The following is a 19,730-nucleotide window of genomic DNA, read 5'->3' as shown; positions in this document are numbered from 1 at the left end:
ATAACGACAGATATGATAATGGTGGTGGTGATGGTAGGGATGATGGTTATGATGACGGTGTAGATAACGACAGATATGATAATGGTGGTGGTGATGGTAGGGATGATGGTTATGATGACGGTGGTGTAGATAACGACAGATATGATAATGGTGGTGGTGATGGTAGGGATGATGGTTATGATGACGGCGGTGTAGATAACGACAGATATGATAATGGTGGTGGTGATGGTAGGGATGATGGTTATGATGACGGTGTAGATAACGACAGATATGATAATGGTGGTGGTGATGGTAGGGATGATGGTTATGATGACGGTGTAGATAACGACAGATATGATAATGGTGGTGGTGAAGGTAGGGATGATGGTTATGATGACGGCGGTGTAGATAACGACAGATATGATAATGGTGGTGGTGATGGTAGGGATGATGGTTATGATGACGGCGGTGTAGATAACGACAGATATGATAATGGTGGTGGTGATGGTAGGGATGATGGTTATGATGACGGCGTAGATAACGACAGATATGATAATGGTGGTGGTGATGGTAGGGATGATGGTTATGATGACGGTGTAGATAACGACAGATATGATAATGGTGGTGGTGATGGTAGGGATGATGGTTATGATGACGGCGTAGATAACGACAGATATGATAATGGTGGTGGTGATGGTAGGGATGATGGTTATGATGACGGCGTAGATAACGACAGATATGATAATGGTGGTGGTGATGGTAGGGATGATGGTTATGATGACGGTGGTGTAGATAACGACAGATATGATAATGGTGGTGGTGATGGTAGGGATGATGGTTATGATGACGGCGGTGTAGATAACGACAGATATGATAATGGTGGTGGTGATGGTAGGGATGATGGTTATGATGACGGTGTAGATAACGACAGATATGATAATGGTGGTGGTGATGGTAGGGATGATGGTTATGATGACGGTGTAGATAACGACAGATATAATAATGGTGGTGGTGATGGTAGGGATGATGGTTATGATGACGGCGGTGTAGATAACGACAGATATGATAATGGTGGTGGTGATGTTAGGGATGATGGTTATGATGACGGCGGTGTAGATAACGACAGATATGATAATGGTGGTGGTGATGGTAGGGATGATGGTTATGATGACGGTGTAGATAACGACAGATATGATAATGGTGGTGGTGATGGTAGGGATGATGGTTATGATGACGGTGGTGTAGATAACGACAGATATGATAATGGTGGTGGTGATGGTAGGGATGATGGTTATGATGACGGCGGTGTAGATAACGACAGATATGATAATGGTGGTGGTGATGGTAGGGATGATGGTTATGATGACGGCGGTGTAGATAACGACAGATATGATAATGGTGGTGGTGATGGTAGGGATGATGGTTATGATGACGGTGTAGATAACGACAGATATGATAATGGTGGTGGTGATGGTAGGGATGATGGTTATGATGACGGCGGTGTAGATAACGACAGATATGATAATGGTGGTGGTGATGGTAGGGATGATGGTTATGATGACGGTGTAGATAACGACAGATATAATAATGGTGGTGGTGATGGTAGGGATGATGGTTATGACGACGGTGTAGATAACGACAGATATGATAATGGTGGTGGTGATGGTAGGGATTGTAATTATGATGGTGTTCATGATTATGATAATAGTGATAATAACGATAGGTGATGTAATAATATTAATGGTAGTAATTACATTAATGGTGATGAAGGATATGATAATGTTGATTTTAAAGATGTCATTATAACGATGATGTAAATGATGATTATGATAATGGTTAAGGTGGTCATGATAATTATGATGATTATGATAATGATGGTGATTATGGTGATTGTAATGGCAATGATTGTGATGGTGAAAATTGATATTCATTATGATGGTGGTGGTGATGGTGAACAGGAGATTGGTGATGTTGATGTCCATTGGATTTTAGACCCAAACAGTTTTTATGCTGATGGAGGGGATGAGGAGGAGGATGATGATAATGATGATGTACCTCTAGGTTCTTGGCCAAGTGTTTGCCCAGTTTTGATGATGATGATGATGATGATGATGATGTTCCTGTAGGTTCTTGGCTTGAGCATTTGCCTAGTTTTGATGATGATGATGTTCCTGTAGGTTCTTGGCCTGAGTGTTTGCCCAGTTTTGATGATGATGATGATGATGATGATGATGATGATGATGTTCCTGTAGGTTCTTGGCCTGAGCGTTTGCCCAGTTTTGATGATGATGATGATGATGTTCCTGTAGGTTCTTGGCCTGAGCGTTTGCCCAGTTTTGATGATGATGACGACGATGAAGATGATGTTCCTGTAGGTTCTTAGCCTGAGCGTTTGCCCAGCTTTGATGATGATGATGATGATCCTATAGGTTCTTGGCCTGAGCGTTTGCCCAGTTATGATGATGATGATGATGTTCCTGCAGGTTCTTGGCCTGAGCGTTTGCCTAGTTTTGATGATGATGATGATGATGATGATGATGATGATGATGATGATGATGATGATCCTATAGGTTCTCGGCCTGAGCGTTTGCCTAGTTTTGATGATGATGATGATGATGTTCCTGTAGGTTCTTGGCCTGAGCGTTTGCCTAGTTTTGATGATGGTGGTGATGATGATGATGATGATGATGATGATGATGATCCTATAGGTTCTTGGCCTGAGCGTTTGCCCAGTTTTGATGATGATGATGATGATGATCCTATAGGTTCTCGGCCTGAGCGTTTGCCCAGTTTTGATGATGATGATGATGATGATGATGTTCCTGTAGGTTCTTGGCCTGAGCGTTTGCCCAGTTTTGATGATGATGATGATGATGATGATCCTATAGGTTCTCGGCCTCAGCGTTTGCCCAGTTTTGATGATGATGATGATGATGATGATGATGTTCCTGTAGGTTCTCGGCCTGAGCGTTTGCCCATTTTCGATGAAGAGTGCTGGCAGCTGATGGAGGCCTGCTGGAATGGGGATCCTTCCCAGAGGCCTTTGCTGGGGATCGTCCAGCCCAGCCTGCAAAGCATCATGGTCCGGCTGTGTGACGGCTCAGACCGAAAGAGCGCCAGCCTCGAGGACTCAAACTAACACACACTCCAGCAAACATACTCTGACACACTCCTATAGGAACACGATCAAAAGACTCTGATGACGATGAAGAAGAAGCAGCGCGTTGTGTTTTTGTGTTTGGGCGTCGAGTCTAAAAGCCCAAAGTTAGAGAAGATAAAAGCTCCTGTTAGGATTCTAATACACACTATTTATGATCTGAGCAATAGAGATTCAGAATGTGCACATATGTATGTGTGTTGTTTGTGTTTCCTCTGTATTTATATAAAGTCACTCCGCACACGATGTCCCCTCCGAGCATGCATGCTAATGGCTGCTTCGTTATAGGATTGTTACTAGACGTGAGGAGATTTAAAAGTAGTCCGTTTTTTTGCAGTATTACATTAAAAAAAATAAGACTTGGATTTTAGCTGGTGTTTAAACTGGTTTATCGCTATTACGAGACTTTTTTAATAAAAATGTTCTGAGAAACTCGTTTTTTCCTTGTTGGTGCTTTGATTTGTGAACTTACTGAGTTTTGATTTACATTTAATTACACATTAATGCTCTTTGTGAAGACGCTGATCTCCTAATCAAGGGTCAAATTCCCCCTGAACCGTTTGGGGGTCGACTGGAGGAGCTGAAATATTTATTTTGAGGTCTGAGCTGAGAGAAGAATGCGGAAGAGTCCGCCAGACTGCAGCAGAATGAAGCAGCTAAAGTATGTAGATTAAGACATTCTTGTGGATTAGGCAAAGGTTAAACTGGGCTCAAGCTCTGTGGACTACAGTCAGAGAACGTGTAGAGAGGAGAGTGACCACTCTGCAGTGTCCTCCGTATTTCTCAGGCGCTAGGGGGCGCCCCTGAGCGAGTCCAGAATGAATGGGTTGATATGGAGCAGCATAAAACACTTTAACACCGCTGTGATATTTAAGAGCTTTTAAACTCGAGTTACAGGAGTTTAAAACAGCGCCTCATGAACTTTAATGACGTCAGTGACCGCGAACAGCCAATGAGCTGCTCCGCTCGCCAATCAATCATCACTCTAGCAGTAAAGCCCCGCCCCCTGCTGCCCAAACCCGTTTACTGTAGAATAAAGGAAACATATATGAACGTTTTCTTTGCCTTTTAGTGAAACTCGTCCTCCTACTGTCTAAACTTAAAGGAAAGTTCTGAGATTAGAAACTATTTTAACTTCTCGTTTTTAGCCGTTTAGCGAGAAGCTCCTGCTGCAGCCATGCACCGTCAGCCTGTTGATGACGTCAGTGCTGCGCTGCCACCACAGTGGTTTTGTCGGTTTTATGAGGAAAAACAACGGAACACGACCTGCTGGACAACAAGAGCCACGCTGAACGTATGTGAGTGTTGCCACAGTGATAATAATGTCATTAAACATGGAAAATGGCTGAGAGTGCATGTGCACGTGACGTCACTGGGGGCTGAGAGTGCATGTGCACGTGACGTCACTGGGGGCTGAGAGTGCATGTGCACGTGACGTCACTGGGGGCTGAGAGTGCATGTGCACGTGACGTCACTGGGGGCTGAGAGTGCATGTCTGCAGCCAAGACTATTGGCGTTGAGCTCCAATTACCCCCATTTACTGAGGACCCGCTCGCAGCGCCCTCTGCTGTTCAGCAGTCATGTTCTGGACTTAACGAGGGGAAATAGGACGAGGCCGGACTCCTCATAAACCAGCTCCAGTACAGTCATATGATAAAGTCTGAACACCCCCGTCTGTGTTCTAGATAAATTTACCGGAGTCAGAGCTCCTCACAGTGGTGGTGATGGGAACCAGACGTCCCTCTAAAAGCTCCTACAGAAAGTTCCTACATGAGCTGGTTCTGAATTCACTGCCTGATGACTGAGACGCTGTTTTATGAGAGTTTAGAGAACTTCAACTCCATTCATGGTGGAGGGAGACATGCAGGGCGCTGTGCGGCAAAATAGTCCCCAAAGAAAACTCATTATTCCAGATTTTCCACTGTTTTCCATTATCAACATTCCATATAAGCTCAGAAGACTCGTGTAGGTTCTCTGGTGGTTCTGGATGGTAAATAAAGTGTCTATATCTGTGTTGTAGTCATGGCGACGCCTGGTTCCCATCACCACCACTGTAAAGATGCCTGAACCGTTTCAGACCAAACCCGCTCAGAACCTCTGATTACACCTCACACTCTGAGTTATGGTGAAATGTAAGTCCCCATTAAAATGTGTGTTCTCTGTAGAGCTGCTAACTTTGTTTTGTGTACGACTGGATATTTGTTACTTTCTGTTTAAAACCAGTGCTGGACGAAGTTCACAAACCCTGTACCTGAGTTAAAGTCGAGACCCCCAAGGTAAAATATTCCTCCAGTAAAGTAGAAGCTCCTCCCTTTAGACCTCCACTGGAGTAAAAGTACTAAAATATTTCCCTTCAAATGTACTTAAGTATAAAGTAAAAGTACTAAAAGAGGAATTCTGGCTCTGATGTCCTGTTATCATTTTTATAACCAGACTGGCTTCATGAACTCATTTCAGGTGAAAGTCCTCCAGCGTCTCTCTTGGTAAACCAGTCTTTTAATAGAACGTCATTAATTAGTGACGCTGACGTCTATTAAAATGATTATAAGCACAAAACACTGAAGGTAAACAGTTTCCATCAGGGAGAACCGAGTGGCTCTGAAATCACTTTTTACACACAAGCAAAGTTTCAGTTTCAGATTTATTTACAACTTAGTTCCAAGTTTAAGTTGAATAAAAACTGGCTTTAAACTCAGGATCACAGATGAGCTCCTTTACTATGTTGATCTGTAGGCGTCTGTTCATAAACATAAACCAGCCCAAACTCATTTACTATAAAATGAAATGGTGTTTGTAGAAATTCAGAAAAAAGCCGCGTCAGTCTCGACTGCATATGTGGACATATTTCTATATTGAGCTCTATTTACACAAAGTTAGGTTAGTTCATCATTTATGTTGAACAGACTCTCCCAAAGTTTTACGCTGCTGCGCTGACGTTGAACCGCGTGCTGCACTGGGTCGGTATGACCAACAGGTCAAAACCAGCTCTAAACAAAGTGACCGCTGGGCCCTGATTGGTGCTCTGGCTTTGCGCTTCTTTCGTTTTGACATGTTACGTTTTTATACACACAGAAACCAAAAGGAACGACAGATTTCTCAAAATGTAGGAGGAAAAAGTCGGATATTAGACTCTGAAATGTAGTGGAGTGAAAGGAAAAAGACGCCCAGAACGGAGAAACTTCAGTACAGATACACCAAAAATACTAAAGTACAGAGACTAATTACATTTACTCAGATACTCAGTTACTGTCTACCACTGTTTAAAACGAAACTCATGTTAATGATAATAAGACCCCGATCTTCCAGTCATGGAGTAAAAAATGTGCTGATAAATTTAAGCCATCAAGCGAGTAATTTATAGTGAACGTGATCTCAGCTGTGATTCTACTCACAGTAACAACCACCTCCAGTGTTCAGCTTTCACTCAACACGAACATTTGAGATTTTTTCAACAAAGTATCGTTTAGAAAATTATAATTCTGAATTTTCAAATATATCCTCCGACATACCTGTTGAAATTCTTTTTAAGGTAACTTAGTCATTACTGTTACACCCGTATGTGAATAAAGGCAGATAACGCAATGTACGAACAGGTCAGAACCCGCTGGTTCCCTCTCCTCTTGTGTAGTGGCTCCAGTCTGAGGCCAGTGAGTCCAGTTTATGGTCAAAGGAGTGAAATCAGACTGTAATGAATTAATGAGTTAATGGGGAAAAGAGAGCGGAATGAACAGCCAGTCTCTTGGGGTTAACCGTTAGCCATTAGCCTAGCATTGAGACAAGCCCGTGGCGCTCCTCGCTCGACTGGCTGTTTCAGTCGACGCCGTGGTCTCGGCCTACGAGCCGAGAGGCTCCGCAGCGCCTCAGCTAAGACTGACAGAGTGAACGGCTGTAGTATTTACTAAACCCCAGCAGCGTCTGACGCTCGGAGATTAAAGCTCGAGGGCGAGAGACGCACCAACGAGACAAACGACCAAACACTGACCTTCATCTCGACAGGGCTAGAGAGAGACACAGAAATCTGACTGTATATTGATCAGTTCTGTTTTTACTGTTTCACCCAATAAAAATATTTGAGATTCACTTCAGCTGTTAAATCTGATTCTTATTAAAAGGTGAAGGGATGTCCAGAATAACACGTCACTATTAAGCTACAGAAAGGGTTTAGTTAAGCATCCAAAATGGTTTTATTTGATCAAAAATATACATAATACCATTATATACACACTGAAAGCATCACGCCCACTACTAGGTATAATTTGAATGATGAGGAAAGAAGCTGGTAGAGCAGCAAAAAACAACAAGAACAGTCAAACAAAGCGTCCAAATATTTCAAAACAGAAGTTTCCACATAGAAAAATACAGGCGGCATCTGATCGACCCTGTTCAGCTCCGAGTCCTGCAGCTTTCAGCCTCGTTCGCTCCAGATGACAGTGATTTAGAGTGGACACAGATTTACAACAGCCCAGAGAAGGTAACGAGACTTTTTAACATCTGAAAGCTGCCCAGTGACTTTTTGTCCAGTAGGTGGTGCCAGTGAGCAAATGAGGTGTTACATACTGTTACGTCGAATGAAAAGTTACTGACATTGCTGTAGTTTTTAATTCCAAGTAAAAATAAAACTAATTTTTTTAGATGAAAGGGAGGATATACAGTAAATACATCGTTTTTTTTTTTTTTTTAAACTCTTATTCCTTTTCTAATCTGCTGGACCAAAAAAAAGGATTAGGAAACTTTACATTTGCTTTTCTGTATCAAAAACTTTACATATAAATTCTCCTGTTTTATTTCAGCTTGACCTTGATTGCTTTAGAACAGAAAGACTTTGATTAGAGAACGTACGAGAGGTTCCGTCTCCTTTTGGTGTTCAGCTAGATAACCGGACAGCTCTATTTATTGCCTAACAATAACAAGCAAACAAACCAGGAATGGCGCAGTCAAAAATGCTAAAGCTAAGTGGATAGCCACGAGTTTGAATTATGCAAATGAAGTTATTATAATTGGTCTCTAGTGACCTCAAATCACAGTCCGTCATTTCAGCATATTTGATGGAGCGATTCCTGTAAGGCTGCTGTGCCACTTTGGAATAAAATGGATTGTTTTCACTCGGGAAAAGCAGGTTATCTTTAAAAAGTGGAAATAACCCACAGTGACTTTCACCCAAATACTCAGCAGGTTCACTGTAAAAGCACTGAACAATAAAATTAAACAAAAAAACTGTTTAACAGACTTTTTCACCCCCACAGGCACAAAGCTTTGGAAACTCATTCACAACAAAAGAAAACGATTTTTCTCCTTCTCTGTTTTTGGCATGAGTGTGTCACAACATTTGACTTAATATCTCAAAATCTTACTAAACATTAAGTAAAACGTTGAGAAAATAAGTCATTATTTTTATAGGAAAAGATGATTTCAAGAAAATTTCAGCCTGTCGAAGTCCAATTAGAAGTAATATTTTGAGAAAATAAGTTATTGTTTTAACGTAGTAAGTCAAAATATCAAGAAAAGCCATTTCAACATAATCAAATTTTGAGGAAAAGTGATTACATTGAGATACTAAGTCAAAATTTGAGGACATAAGTCATTATTTTGAGATACTAAGTCAAATTCTGATAAGCCATTATTTTAAAAGAAACAACTTTTTTAAAGAAAATGTTTGACCTACAAAATGTCAGTATTTTAAAATACTAAGTACAGTTTTGAGAAAATAAGTAATTATTTTGATATGCAAATGAAAAGCTTCAGAAAATAATATTTTTGTTAGAGAAAAGGTTTTAAATTTCAATGAAACATCAATATTTTGAAATAGCAAGGAAAATTTTGACAAAAGTAACTTTCAACATAGGTCAAATACCAAGAAACTGTCATTTCGGCCTAGAAACTGTCAAAATTCTGAAATGCTAATACGTTTATTTTCCATAAGACTTTAAAAACATTTCAAAAATTAAGTAATCAAGTCAAAATCTTGACATAACGCTGCCAGAAACAGAGAAATCGTGTATTTCTGTATCTTATGGAAATCGCCTTCAACAAAATGTCACTGTATTTACATGGAAAATGAAGAGAATCAGCAGAGTTCAATTTCAGCGCCCCCTGCAGGTCAGACACGCATAAACCTGCTAGAGGTGACAGGAATAACAAACAAGTGAATAAGAAGCAAATGCTGAGATTTTGTTTATGAATTCAACTCATCATTCAGAATAACAGAGTCACTATTTCGACATCCAGAGTGAAATATTTAGTAGCGTTCACCGCCTGTACACTCGCTCACACTCCTCTGGCGTATTAGCTGAATATTTACACTCTCAAATCAGGCCTGGACAGTTTCAAACCCTCCTCTGAATCCACACAAAGGGATTTTAATGCACACGTCTGGAAATATTTTACAAAAAAAGAAGCACGTCCTTCATTTCTAAACTACAAAATACAAAAACTTTAGTCCTGCTCGTCGAGTAAAAGTGACAGAAGGCAAATCTCAGACCAAGTGTTTCAAATCGGGAGCATTTCCTTAACGTCCGTATAAAACGACTTCCCGACAGTAAAAAGAGTCGGTGTATCAAAGGTTTCGCGGTTTCTTCTGCTCTTCCTCCTGCGATGGTAGAAAACGAAGGCTGAGTGGTGGAGAAGGCATCATGACTCCGCAGCAGTGTGTTTGTGTTCTGAGTGGATACTCGGTGTTCAGGACTGTTTGATATGGAGTGATTAACAACCTTCAGTCGTTTACAGTCACACTGCTTCATGCAGTCTGTGGCAGCTTTTTTCAGTCAACACAATTTAACAATGAAAAGAAGCTCTCAGGAACAATCCCCTCCAGGCTCCGCCCACCAATGTGGTCTTTCGTAGCTACTGTTGCTAGGGTAGACAAGCTTTACAGAAACACTGATAAAAATCCCATTAAACCTAATGAGGACCGAACTGTAGCACCCAAATGAATAACCGACTCTAAATGTAGGTATTGTGATATAAACCGAGTCCGTTCTACAGTTTCTCATTAGGCTGAATGAATAACCGACTCTAAATGTAGGTATTGTGATATAAACCGAGGCTGTTCTACAGTTTCTCATTAGGCTGAATGAATAACCGACTCTAAATGTAGGTATTGTGATATAAACCGAGTCCGTTCTACAGTTTCTCATTAGACTGAATGAATAACCGACTCTAAATGTAGGTATTGTGATATAAACCGAGTCCGTTCTACAGTTTCTCATTAGACTGAATGAATAACCGACTCTAAATGTAGGTATTGTGATATAAACCGAGTCCGTTCTACAGTTTCTCATTAGACTGAATGAATAACCGACTCTAAATGTAAGTATTGTGATATAAACCGAGTCCGTTCTACAGTTTCTCATTAGACTGAATGAATAACCGACTCTAAATGTAGGTATTATGATATAAACCGAGTCCGTTCTACAGTTTCTCATTAGACTGAATGAATAACCGGCTCTAAATGTAGGTATTGTGATATAAACCGAGTCCGTTCTACAGTTTCTCATTAGACTGAATGAATAACCGACTCTAAATGTAGGTATTGTGATATAAACCGAGTCCGTTCTACAGTTTCTCATTAGGCTGAATGAATAACCGGCTCTAAATGTAGGTATTGTGATATAAACCGAGTCCGTTCTACAGTTTCTCATTAGACTGAATGAATAACCGACTCTAAATGTAGGTATTGTGATATAAACCGAGTCCGTTCTACAGTTTCTCATTAGACTGAATGAATAACCGACTCTAAATGTAGGTATTGTGATATAAACCGAGTCCGTTCTACAGTTTCTCATTAGGCTGAATGAATAACCGACTCTAAATGTAGGTATTGTGATATAAACCGAGTCCGTTCTACAGTTTCTCATTAGACTGAATGAATAACCGACTCTAAATGTAGGTATTGTGATATAAACCGAGTCTGTTCTACAGTTTCTCATTAGACTGAATGAATAACCGGCTCTAAATGTAGGTATTGTGATATAAACCGAGTCCGTTCTACAGTTTCTCATTAGACTGAATGAATAACCGACTCTAAATGTAGGTATTGTGATATAAACCGAGTCCGTTCTACAGTTTCTCATTAGACTGAATGAATAACCGGCTCTAAATGTAGGTATTGTGATATAAACCGAGTCCGTTCTACAGTTTCTCATTAGGCTGAATGAATAACCGGCTCTAAATGTAGGTATTGTGATATAAACCGAGTCTGTTCTACAGTTTCTCATTAGACTGAATGAATAACCGGCTCTAAATGTAGGTATTGTGATATAAACTGAGACTGTTCTACAGTTTCTCATTAGACTGAATGAATAACCGACTCTAAATGTAGGTATTGTGATATAAACCGAGTCCGTTCTACAGTTTCTCGTTAGGCTGAATGAATAACCGACTCTAAATGTAGGTATTGTGATATAAACCGAGTCCGTTCTACAGTTTCTCGTTAGGCTGAATGAATAACCGACTCTAAATGTAGGTATTGTGATATAAACCGAGTCCGTTCTACAGTTTCTCATTAGGCTGAATGAATAACCGACTCTAAATGTAGGTATTGTGATATAAACCGAGTCTGTTCTACAGTTTCTCATTAGACTGAATGAATAACCGACTCTAAATGTAGGTATTGTGATATAAACCGAGTCCGTTCTACAGTTTCTCATTAGGCTGAATGAATAACCGGCTCTAAATGTAGGTATTGTGATATAAACCGAGTCCGTTCTACAGTTTCTCGTTAGGCTGAATGAATAACCGACTCTAAATGTAGGTATTGTGATATAAACCGAGTCCGTTCTACAGTTTCTCATTAGGCTGAATGAATAAGCGACTCTAAATGTAGGTATTGTGATATAAACCGAGTCTGTTCTACAGTTTCTCATTAGACTGAATGAATAACCGACTCTAAATGTAGGTATTGTGATATAAACCGAGTCCGTTCTACAGTTTCTCATTAGGCTGAATGAATAACCGGCTCTAAATGTAGGTATTGTGATATAAACCGAGTCTGTTCTACAGTTTCTCATTAGACTGAATGAATAACCGGCTCTAAATGTAGGTATTGTGATATAAACCGAGTCTGTTCTACAGTTTCTCATTAGACTGAATGAATAACCGACTCTAAATGTAGGTATTGTGATATAAACCGAGTCAGTTCTACAGTTTCTCATTAGGCTGAATGAATAACCGACTCTAAATGTATGTATTGTGATATAAACCGAGTCCGTTCTACAGTTTCTCATTAGGCTGAATGAATAACCGGCTCTAAATGTAGGTATTGTGATATAAACCGAGTCTGTTCTACAGTTTCTCATTAGACTGAATGAATAACCGACTCTAAATGTAGGTATTGTGATATAAACCGAGTCTGTTCTACAGTTTCTCATTAGACTGAATGAATAACCGACTCTAAATGTAGGTATTGTGATATAAACCGAGTCTGTTCTATAGTTTCTCATTAGGCTGAATGAATAACCGGCTCTAAATGTAGGTATTGTGATATAAACCGAGTCCGTTCTACAGTTTCTCATTAGACTGAATGAATAACCGACTCTAAATGTAGGTATTGTGATATAAACCGAGTCCGTTCTACAGTTTCTCATTAGACTGAATGAATAACCGGCTCTAAATGTAGGTATTGTGATATAAACCGAGTCCGTTCTACAGTTTCTCATTAGGCTGAATGAATGAACCGACTCTAAATGTAGGTATTGTGATATAAACCGAGTCCGTTCTACAGTTTCTCATTAGGCTGAATGAATAACCGACTCTAAATGTAGGTATTGTGATATAAACCGAGTCTGTTCTACAGTTTCTCATTAGGCTGAATGAATAACCGACTCTAAATGTAGGTATTGTGATATAAACCGAGTCCGTTCTACAGTTTCTCATTAGACTGAGTGAATAACCGACTCTAAATGTAGGTATTGTGATATAAACCGAGTCCGTTCTACAGTTTCTCATTAGGCTGAATGAATAACCGACTCTAAATGTAGGTATTGTGATATAAACCGAGTCCGTTCTACAGTTTCTCATTAGACTGAATGAATAACCGACTCTAAATGTAGGTATTGTGATATAAACCGAGTCTGTTCTACAGTTTCTCATTAGACTGAATGAATAACCGACTCTAAATGTAGGTATTGTGATATAAACCGAGTCTGTTCTACAGTTTCTCATTAGGCTGAATGAATAACCGACTCTAAATGTAGGTATTGTGATATAAACCGAGTCCGTTCTACAGTTTCTCATTAGGCTGAATGAATAACCGACTCTAAATGTAGGTATTGTGATATAAACCGAGTCCGTTCTACAGTTTCTCATTAGGCTGAATGAATAACCGACTCTAAATGTAGGTATTGTGATATAAACCGAGTCTGTTCTACAGTTTCTCATTAGGCTGAATTAATAACCGACTCTAAATGTAGGTATTGTGATATAAACCGAGTCTGTTCTACAGTTTGTCATTAATTTTAATGGTATTTTTGATCGTGTTCTGTAAAGTTTGTCCAACCTGACCAGTGTCTATGAAAGAATGCATTTGTGGGCGGAGCCTGGATTTGACCATTTTCTTTACAGTGTCGCAGCCTGAATGTTCCTGCTGGACGTCCATCTCCTACGTTTGGAGTCCAGGTCTTCAGGTACTTCAGGTAAATGTTACAGTAGAAAACGTCACAGGCTCTAGATGCTGTACAGTAGACCTTCTAGAATTTTAGCTTAATGAAGGAAATTTCCCTGATATCTTCAAAAATCTTCACACTAGCTTTTGTTAAAAATCAAAACAAAGAAGAAAAAGTCTGACCAGAGTCTCTTCCTGCTGGGCAGTGGAAATCCTCAAAAAACACAAAAAATAAAAGTGCATCACTTCAAGTATGTAAACAAACGTATTAAAAAAACCCTACAAAATAAGATCGTGTGGTCAGTGCAATCTCGGCGGCGAGACGTTTGAAGTTTGGCACAGTGGGATAATCCGTGGGGAGACGCAGGGGATTGTGGGATTGTTCGGCGCCTCTGTTTTCTTCAACAACTCGTTTGGCCATGCCCCTTTCACTGGACCCAGTGCGGTGTGGGTGGAGCTTCAGGGGGATCAACAGGCCACCAGGTGTATTCTAGGACCTGCAAAGACACACCCCTCCTGTCATCAGGCCAATCACATCGCAGTTTGGCGGGAACTGCTGGGGAGCGCGGGGGTGGGGGGGTTGCAATGAGTGTGGGGAAAAACAGAAATGAGGAGAAAAAAGAAAGATAGAAACAGAAAGAAAAAGAGAGAGAGAAAGTGATTATGACTCTAATGCAATGCGGTTATAACTGAATCAACATGAAAGATGATTGACAGATGACTGGGTCCAATCAGGAGGCCACTAATCACATGCTTCAATGAAGGAAATTAAAAAATAAGAATCTGTGACGTTTGAGGAGAGAGAGGAAACAGTGGGAGGAGAGGATTAGTGCTCTACAGATGACTGTGGTTGTTGTATCTATACTAATAGTAATTTAATGTTTTTAAATGTGCTTTGAAAAATATTTTTATATCTTCTGGTGATTAAAATGATCATTTACAGAAACAGCTCTAGAAAATCAGGTTCAACGAGAGACTAACAGGATAAAACACTGACTAACAACTCAAACTGAAGACACTGACAGGACAGAGATGCAGTTCACACAGTGGCCACACGGAGGAGACAAAGCATGGAACAGAATACTCAAACAAATACGACTTAACGTGAGAATAAAAAGGACTTTCCATCATCAAAACTACGCACAGACCAATCAAGACAACAAACTATAGATATTTTAGGATTTTTTGATGTTAAAGGGCCCAAATCTTACCTTTATCTGCATTTTATTAGTGCACTTATGGCAGTGTCAGTTTATTGTTACATCATCATTTCCCAAACTTTCTTTATCCCTCAGAATTAAACCGGTCTTGTTACCATGCCTTTAAGGCTGATGTATGTAGATGAGCTCTGTTCTGACTGGCTGCCCTGTATTGTTTAAAATGCCTTGACACTGAACCAGTTACTGACACAATCTGATTTACTGCAGTTATCAGATTATTAAGTGTAAACACACTGAACCAGTTACTGACACAATCTGATTTACTGCAGTTATCAGATTATTAAGTGTAAACACACTGAACCAGTTACTGACACAATCTGATTTTCTGCAGTTATCAGATTATTAAGTGTAAACACACTGAACCAGTTACTGACACAATCTGATTTACTGCAGTTATCAGATTATTAAGTGTAAACACACTGAACCAGTTACTGACACAGTCTGATTTTCTGCAGTTATCAGATTATTAAGTGTAAACACACTGAACCAGTTACTGACACAATCTGATTTACTGCAGTTATCAGATTATTAAGGGTAAACACACTGAACCAGTTACTGACCCAATCTGATTTTCTGCAGTTATCAGATTATTAAGTGTAAACACACTGAACCAGTTACTGACACAATCTGATTTTCTGCAGTTATCAGATTATTAAGTGTAAACACACTGAACCAGTTACTGACACAATCTGATTTTCTGCAGTTATCAGATTATTAAGTGTAAACACACTGAACCAGTTACTGACACAATCTGATTTTCTGCAGTTATCAGATTATTAAGTGTAAACACACTGAACCAGTTACTGACACAGTCTGATTTACTGCAGTTATCAGATTATTAAGTGTAAACACACTGAACCAGTTACTGACACAGTCTGATTTTCTGTAGTTATCAGATTATTAAGTGTAAACACACTGAACCAGTTACTGACGCAATCTGATTTTCTGCAGTTATCAGATTATTAAGTGTAAACACACTGAACCAGTTACTGACACAATCTGATTTTCTGCAGTTATCAGATTATTAAGTGTAAACACACTGAACCAGTTACTGACACAGTCTGATTTTCTGCAGTTATCAGATTATTAAGTGTAAACACACTGAACCAGTTACTGACACCGTCTGATTTACTGCAGTTATCAGATTATTAAGTGTAAACACACTGAACCAGTTACTGACACAATCTGATTTACTGCAGTTATCAGATTATTAAGTGTAAACACACTGAACCAGTTACTGACACAATCTGATTTTCTGCAGTTATCAGATTATTAAGTGTAAACACACTGAACCAGTTACTGACACAATCTGATTTACTGCAGTTATCAGATTATTAAGTGTAAACACACTGAACCAGTTACTGACACAATCTGATTTACTGCAGTTATCAGATTATTAAGTGTAAACACACTGAACCAGTTACTGACACAGTCTGATTTACTGCAGTTATCAGATTATTAAGTGTAAACACACTGAACCGGTTACTGACACAATCTGATTTTCTGTAGTTATCAGATTATTAAGTGTAAACACACTGAACCGGTTACTGACACAGTCTGATTTTCTGAAGTTATCAGATTATTAAGTGTAAACACACTGAACCAGTTACTGACACAATCTGATTTTCTGCAGTTATCAGATTATTAAGTGTAAACACACTGAACCAGTTACTGACACAGTCTGATTTACTGCTGTTATCAGATTATTAAGTGTAAACACACTGAACCAGTTACTGACACAATCTGATTTTCTGCAGTTATCAGATTATTAAGTGTAAACACACTGAACCAGTTACTGACACAGTCTGATTTACTGCAGTTATCAGATTATTAAGTGTAAACACACTGAACCAGTTACTGACACAGTCTGATTTACTGCAGTTATCAGATTATTAAGTGTAAACACACTGAACCAGTTACTGACACAGTCTGATTTTCTGCAGTTATCAGATTATTAAGTGTAAACACGCTGAACCAGTTACTGACACAGTCTGATTTTCTGCAGTTATCAGATTATTAAGTGTAAACACACTGAACCAGTTACTGACACAGTCTGATTTTCTGCAGTTATCAGATTAAGTGTAAACACGCTGAACCAGTTACTGACACAGTCTGATTTACTGCAGTTATCAGATTATTAAGTGTAAACACACTGAACCAGTTACTGACGCAATCTGATTTTCTGTAGTTATCAGATTATTAAGTGTAAACACACTGAACCAGTTACTGACACAATCTGATTTACTGTAGTTATCAGATTATTAAGTGTAAACACACTGAACCAGTTACTGACACAGTCTGATTTTCTGCAGTTATCAGATTATTAAGTGTAAACACACTGAACCAGTTACTGACACAATCTGATTTACTGTAGTTATCAGATTATTAAGTGTAAACACACTGAACCAGTTACTGACACAGTCTGATTTACTGCAGTTATCAGATTATTAAGTGTAAACACACCGAACCAGTTACTGACACAATCTGATTTTCTGCAGTTATCAGATTATTAAGTGTAAACACACCGAACCAGTTACTGACACAGTCTGATTTACTGCAGTTATCAGATTATTAAGTGTAAACACACTGAACCAGTTACTGACACAGTCTGATTTTCTGCAGTTATCAGATTATTAAGTGTAAACACACTGAACCAGTTACTGATACAATCTGATTTACTGCAGTTATCAGATTATTAAGTGTAAACACACTGAACCAGTTACTGACACAATCTGATTTACTGCAGTTATCAGATTATTAAGTGTAAACACACTGAACCAGTTACTGACACAGTCTGATTTACTGCAGTTATCAGATTATTAAGGGTAAACACACTGAACCAGTTACTGACACAGTGTGATTTTCTGCAGTTATCAGATTATTAAGTGTAAACACACTGAACCAGTTACTGACACAATCTGATTTACTGCAGTTATCAGATTATTAAGTGTAAACACACTGAACCAGTTACTGACACAGTCTGATTTACTGCAGTTATCAGATTATTAAGTGTAAACACGCTCAGTGAGTCATACAGTGTCAGAAATTACATAACCAAGTGCACAACACAATTTTAGGATAATTTATGCATGCACTTAGTACTATGCTAACTAAAAATAAAAAGCATATTTGGATAAAACTGGATAAATTGGATAAAACTGGATAAAAAACTGCCGCTTTAATGTTCTGAAGTATAAAATGCGGAGTTGTCTACTCACTCGGATCCTGACGAGTCATCGTCCACCGTTCCCGCCTTTATGCTCATGGCCACTCCGTTCAGCTGGTCCTGCTTGGCCCCGCCCCCCTGGCCCTCGCTAGAGGAGGAGCCTCTAGAGGAGGCAGGGTCTGAGGTGTTGACTGACAGCTGGTTGTGGATGCGGTTGATTCCGTTTCTCTCGGCGATCGGAGAGAGAGGCTTCTTCTTCAGAATTCCTGTGGGTTGTAGAGCACTCCGCTTTAGTGGTTTAATTATTAATCTGCAAAAATATTTTAACACTTACACTGTTCAAAAGTCAGAGACCCCCTCATTTATTTAATGTCCAGTCTAAATGGCCATTAAGTACAAGGTATTGATTTTTTCAGGTGATATTCCTGAGGAGATTAGATATGAAATAATCCACTTGCATAATGAAGAACGCTGAAGTAAAATAAGTGAAAGTTTGCAAAACTTGAGTTCAGAAACTGATTTAAAGCTCCAGAGAAAACGTGGCTCCTAACAACCACCTGGAAGAGCAGGTCGACCCCAAAACTGCCCCATCAGATAAACAGCACTGAAAGCTTTGATCTCTGAGAGAGAGGAGAAGATCGAGCTGCTTCAGATCTGAAAACATCCACAGGTGCTTCTGTCCATCCTTCCACTGTGAGAAGACCACTCAGCGCTGTGGGTCTGAAAGGACGTGTAGCTGATCAAGAAGAACCTCACTGAGAAAAGGAGACGGACACATCAAACAAAGAAGCTGGACGATGGACTGACCGCCCCAGAGTCCAGACCTCAGCACCACTGAATGGGTTTGATTACTTAAGAAAATCATCAACCAGCTTCTCAGACTGAGCTTTGGAGGCATGGCTGCAGGTTCTCTGAGGAGCTGAAAGTGAGGCTCCTGAGATGAACGGAAGCTGGAATGAATGTGAAGAGAGACTCACTGACTGGACAGCCGAGAGTGAACTCAAATTCTAATAATTAGTATTTAATGGCTGTTTAATAGAAATTAAATAAATTAATGGTGGGTGCTCTTACTTTTTCACAGTATTCTGTATGTGTGTGTGTGTGTGTGTATATATATATATATATATATATATATATATATGAGTGTGTACCTTTGTGTGGATGTGTGTGTGGGTTGTGTAAGCTGGGTAGGAGTGGTAGCGTGTTCTCTTTTCCATAATCCTCTGCTTTCTCTTCTGGATGGGTCACAGTCTCCACCCTCAGCCTGGCTCCGCCCCCTCCTGCCTCACACTCGCCCAGCCAGCAGGGGGCCCCACCACTCGAGTCTAGGACACACACGGACAGAGATCATTTGTGGACGTGCACAGTCACAGAGCTCCTCGTTTTTTTCTGCTGGGGTTTCTCGGTATAGGGTTACGCTGCATTGTCTAAAGCTGTTCCAGCCGCTGTCAGTGGAACAGTTTTAAGATTCCCCTCATTAATGTCGGTATCTGAGAGACTGAGGCTCGGCAGCGAGCAGATGTTCCTCCAGTGGAGCACCTGGTTGTGGAAAAGGTTTAGCGTGATGTCACGGATCACATGTGTCCAGGGAACTTAAAGGGGAGTATTATC

General features: G+C 39.8%; 2 protein-coding genes across 5 annotated transcripts in view; one reads left to right on the top strand and one right to left on the bottom strand.

The window, feature by feature from the left end:
* The window catches only part of dstyk (dual serine/threonine and tyrosine protein kinase), a 45,099-nt gene extending 41,862 nt beyond the window's left edge, over positions 1 to 3,237 (top strand). The window contains exon 14 of the mRNA XM_037532330.1: positions 2,934 to 3,237. Coding sequence (XP_037388227.1) covers positions 2,934 to 3,118 — 185 coding nt within the window. The 3' untranslated portion in view covers positions 3,119 to 3,237. The remainder of the gene's footprint in view (positions 1 to 2,933) is intronic.
* A 10,229-nt stretch (positions 3,238 to 13,466) lies between these two features.
* Positions 13,467 to 19,730, bottom strand: part of celsr2 (cadherin, EGF LAG seven-pass G-type receptor 2) — a 134,006-nt gene continuing 127,742 nt past the window's right edge. The window contains exons 33-35 of one of the 4 annotated variants that reach the window (XM_037532528.1): positions 19,271 to 19,444; positions 18,172 to 18,385; positions 13,467 to 14,289 (exon numbers count right to left, since the gene is read on the bottom strand). In XM_037532528.1, the coding sequence (XP_037388425.1) occupies positions 14,265 to 14,289; positions 18,172 to 18,385; positions 19,271 to 19,444 (413 nt within the window). In that variant the 3' untranslated portion in view covers positions 13,467 to 14,264. The other 3 variants (XM_037532529.1, XM_037532530.1, XM_037532527.1) reach the window with 3 other exon arrangements.

The sequence above is a fragment of the Pygocentrus nattereri genome, chromosome 21 (assembly GCF_015220715.1).
Source record: "Pygocentrus nattereri isolate fPygNat1 chromosome 21, fPygNat1.pri, whole genome shotgun sequence".
Classification (NCBI taxonomy): domain Eukaryota; kingdom Metazoa; phylum Chordata; class Actinopteri; order Characiformes; family Serrasalmidae; genus Pygocentrus; species Pygocentrus nattereri.
The sequence above is the reverse complement of the archived record's forward strand: the minus strand, read 5'-3'. Positions and strand labels throughout refer to the sequence as shown.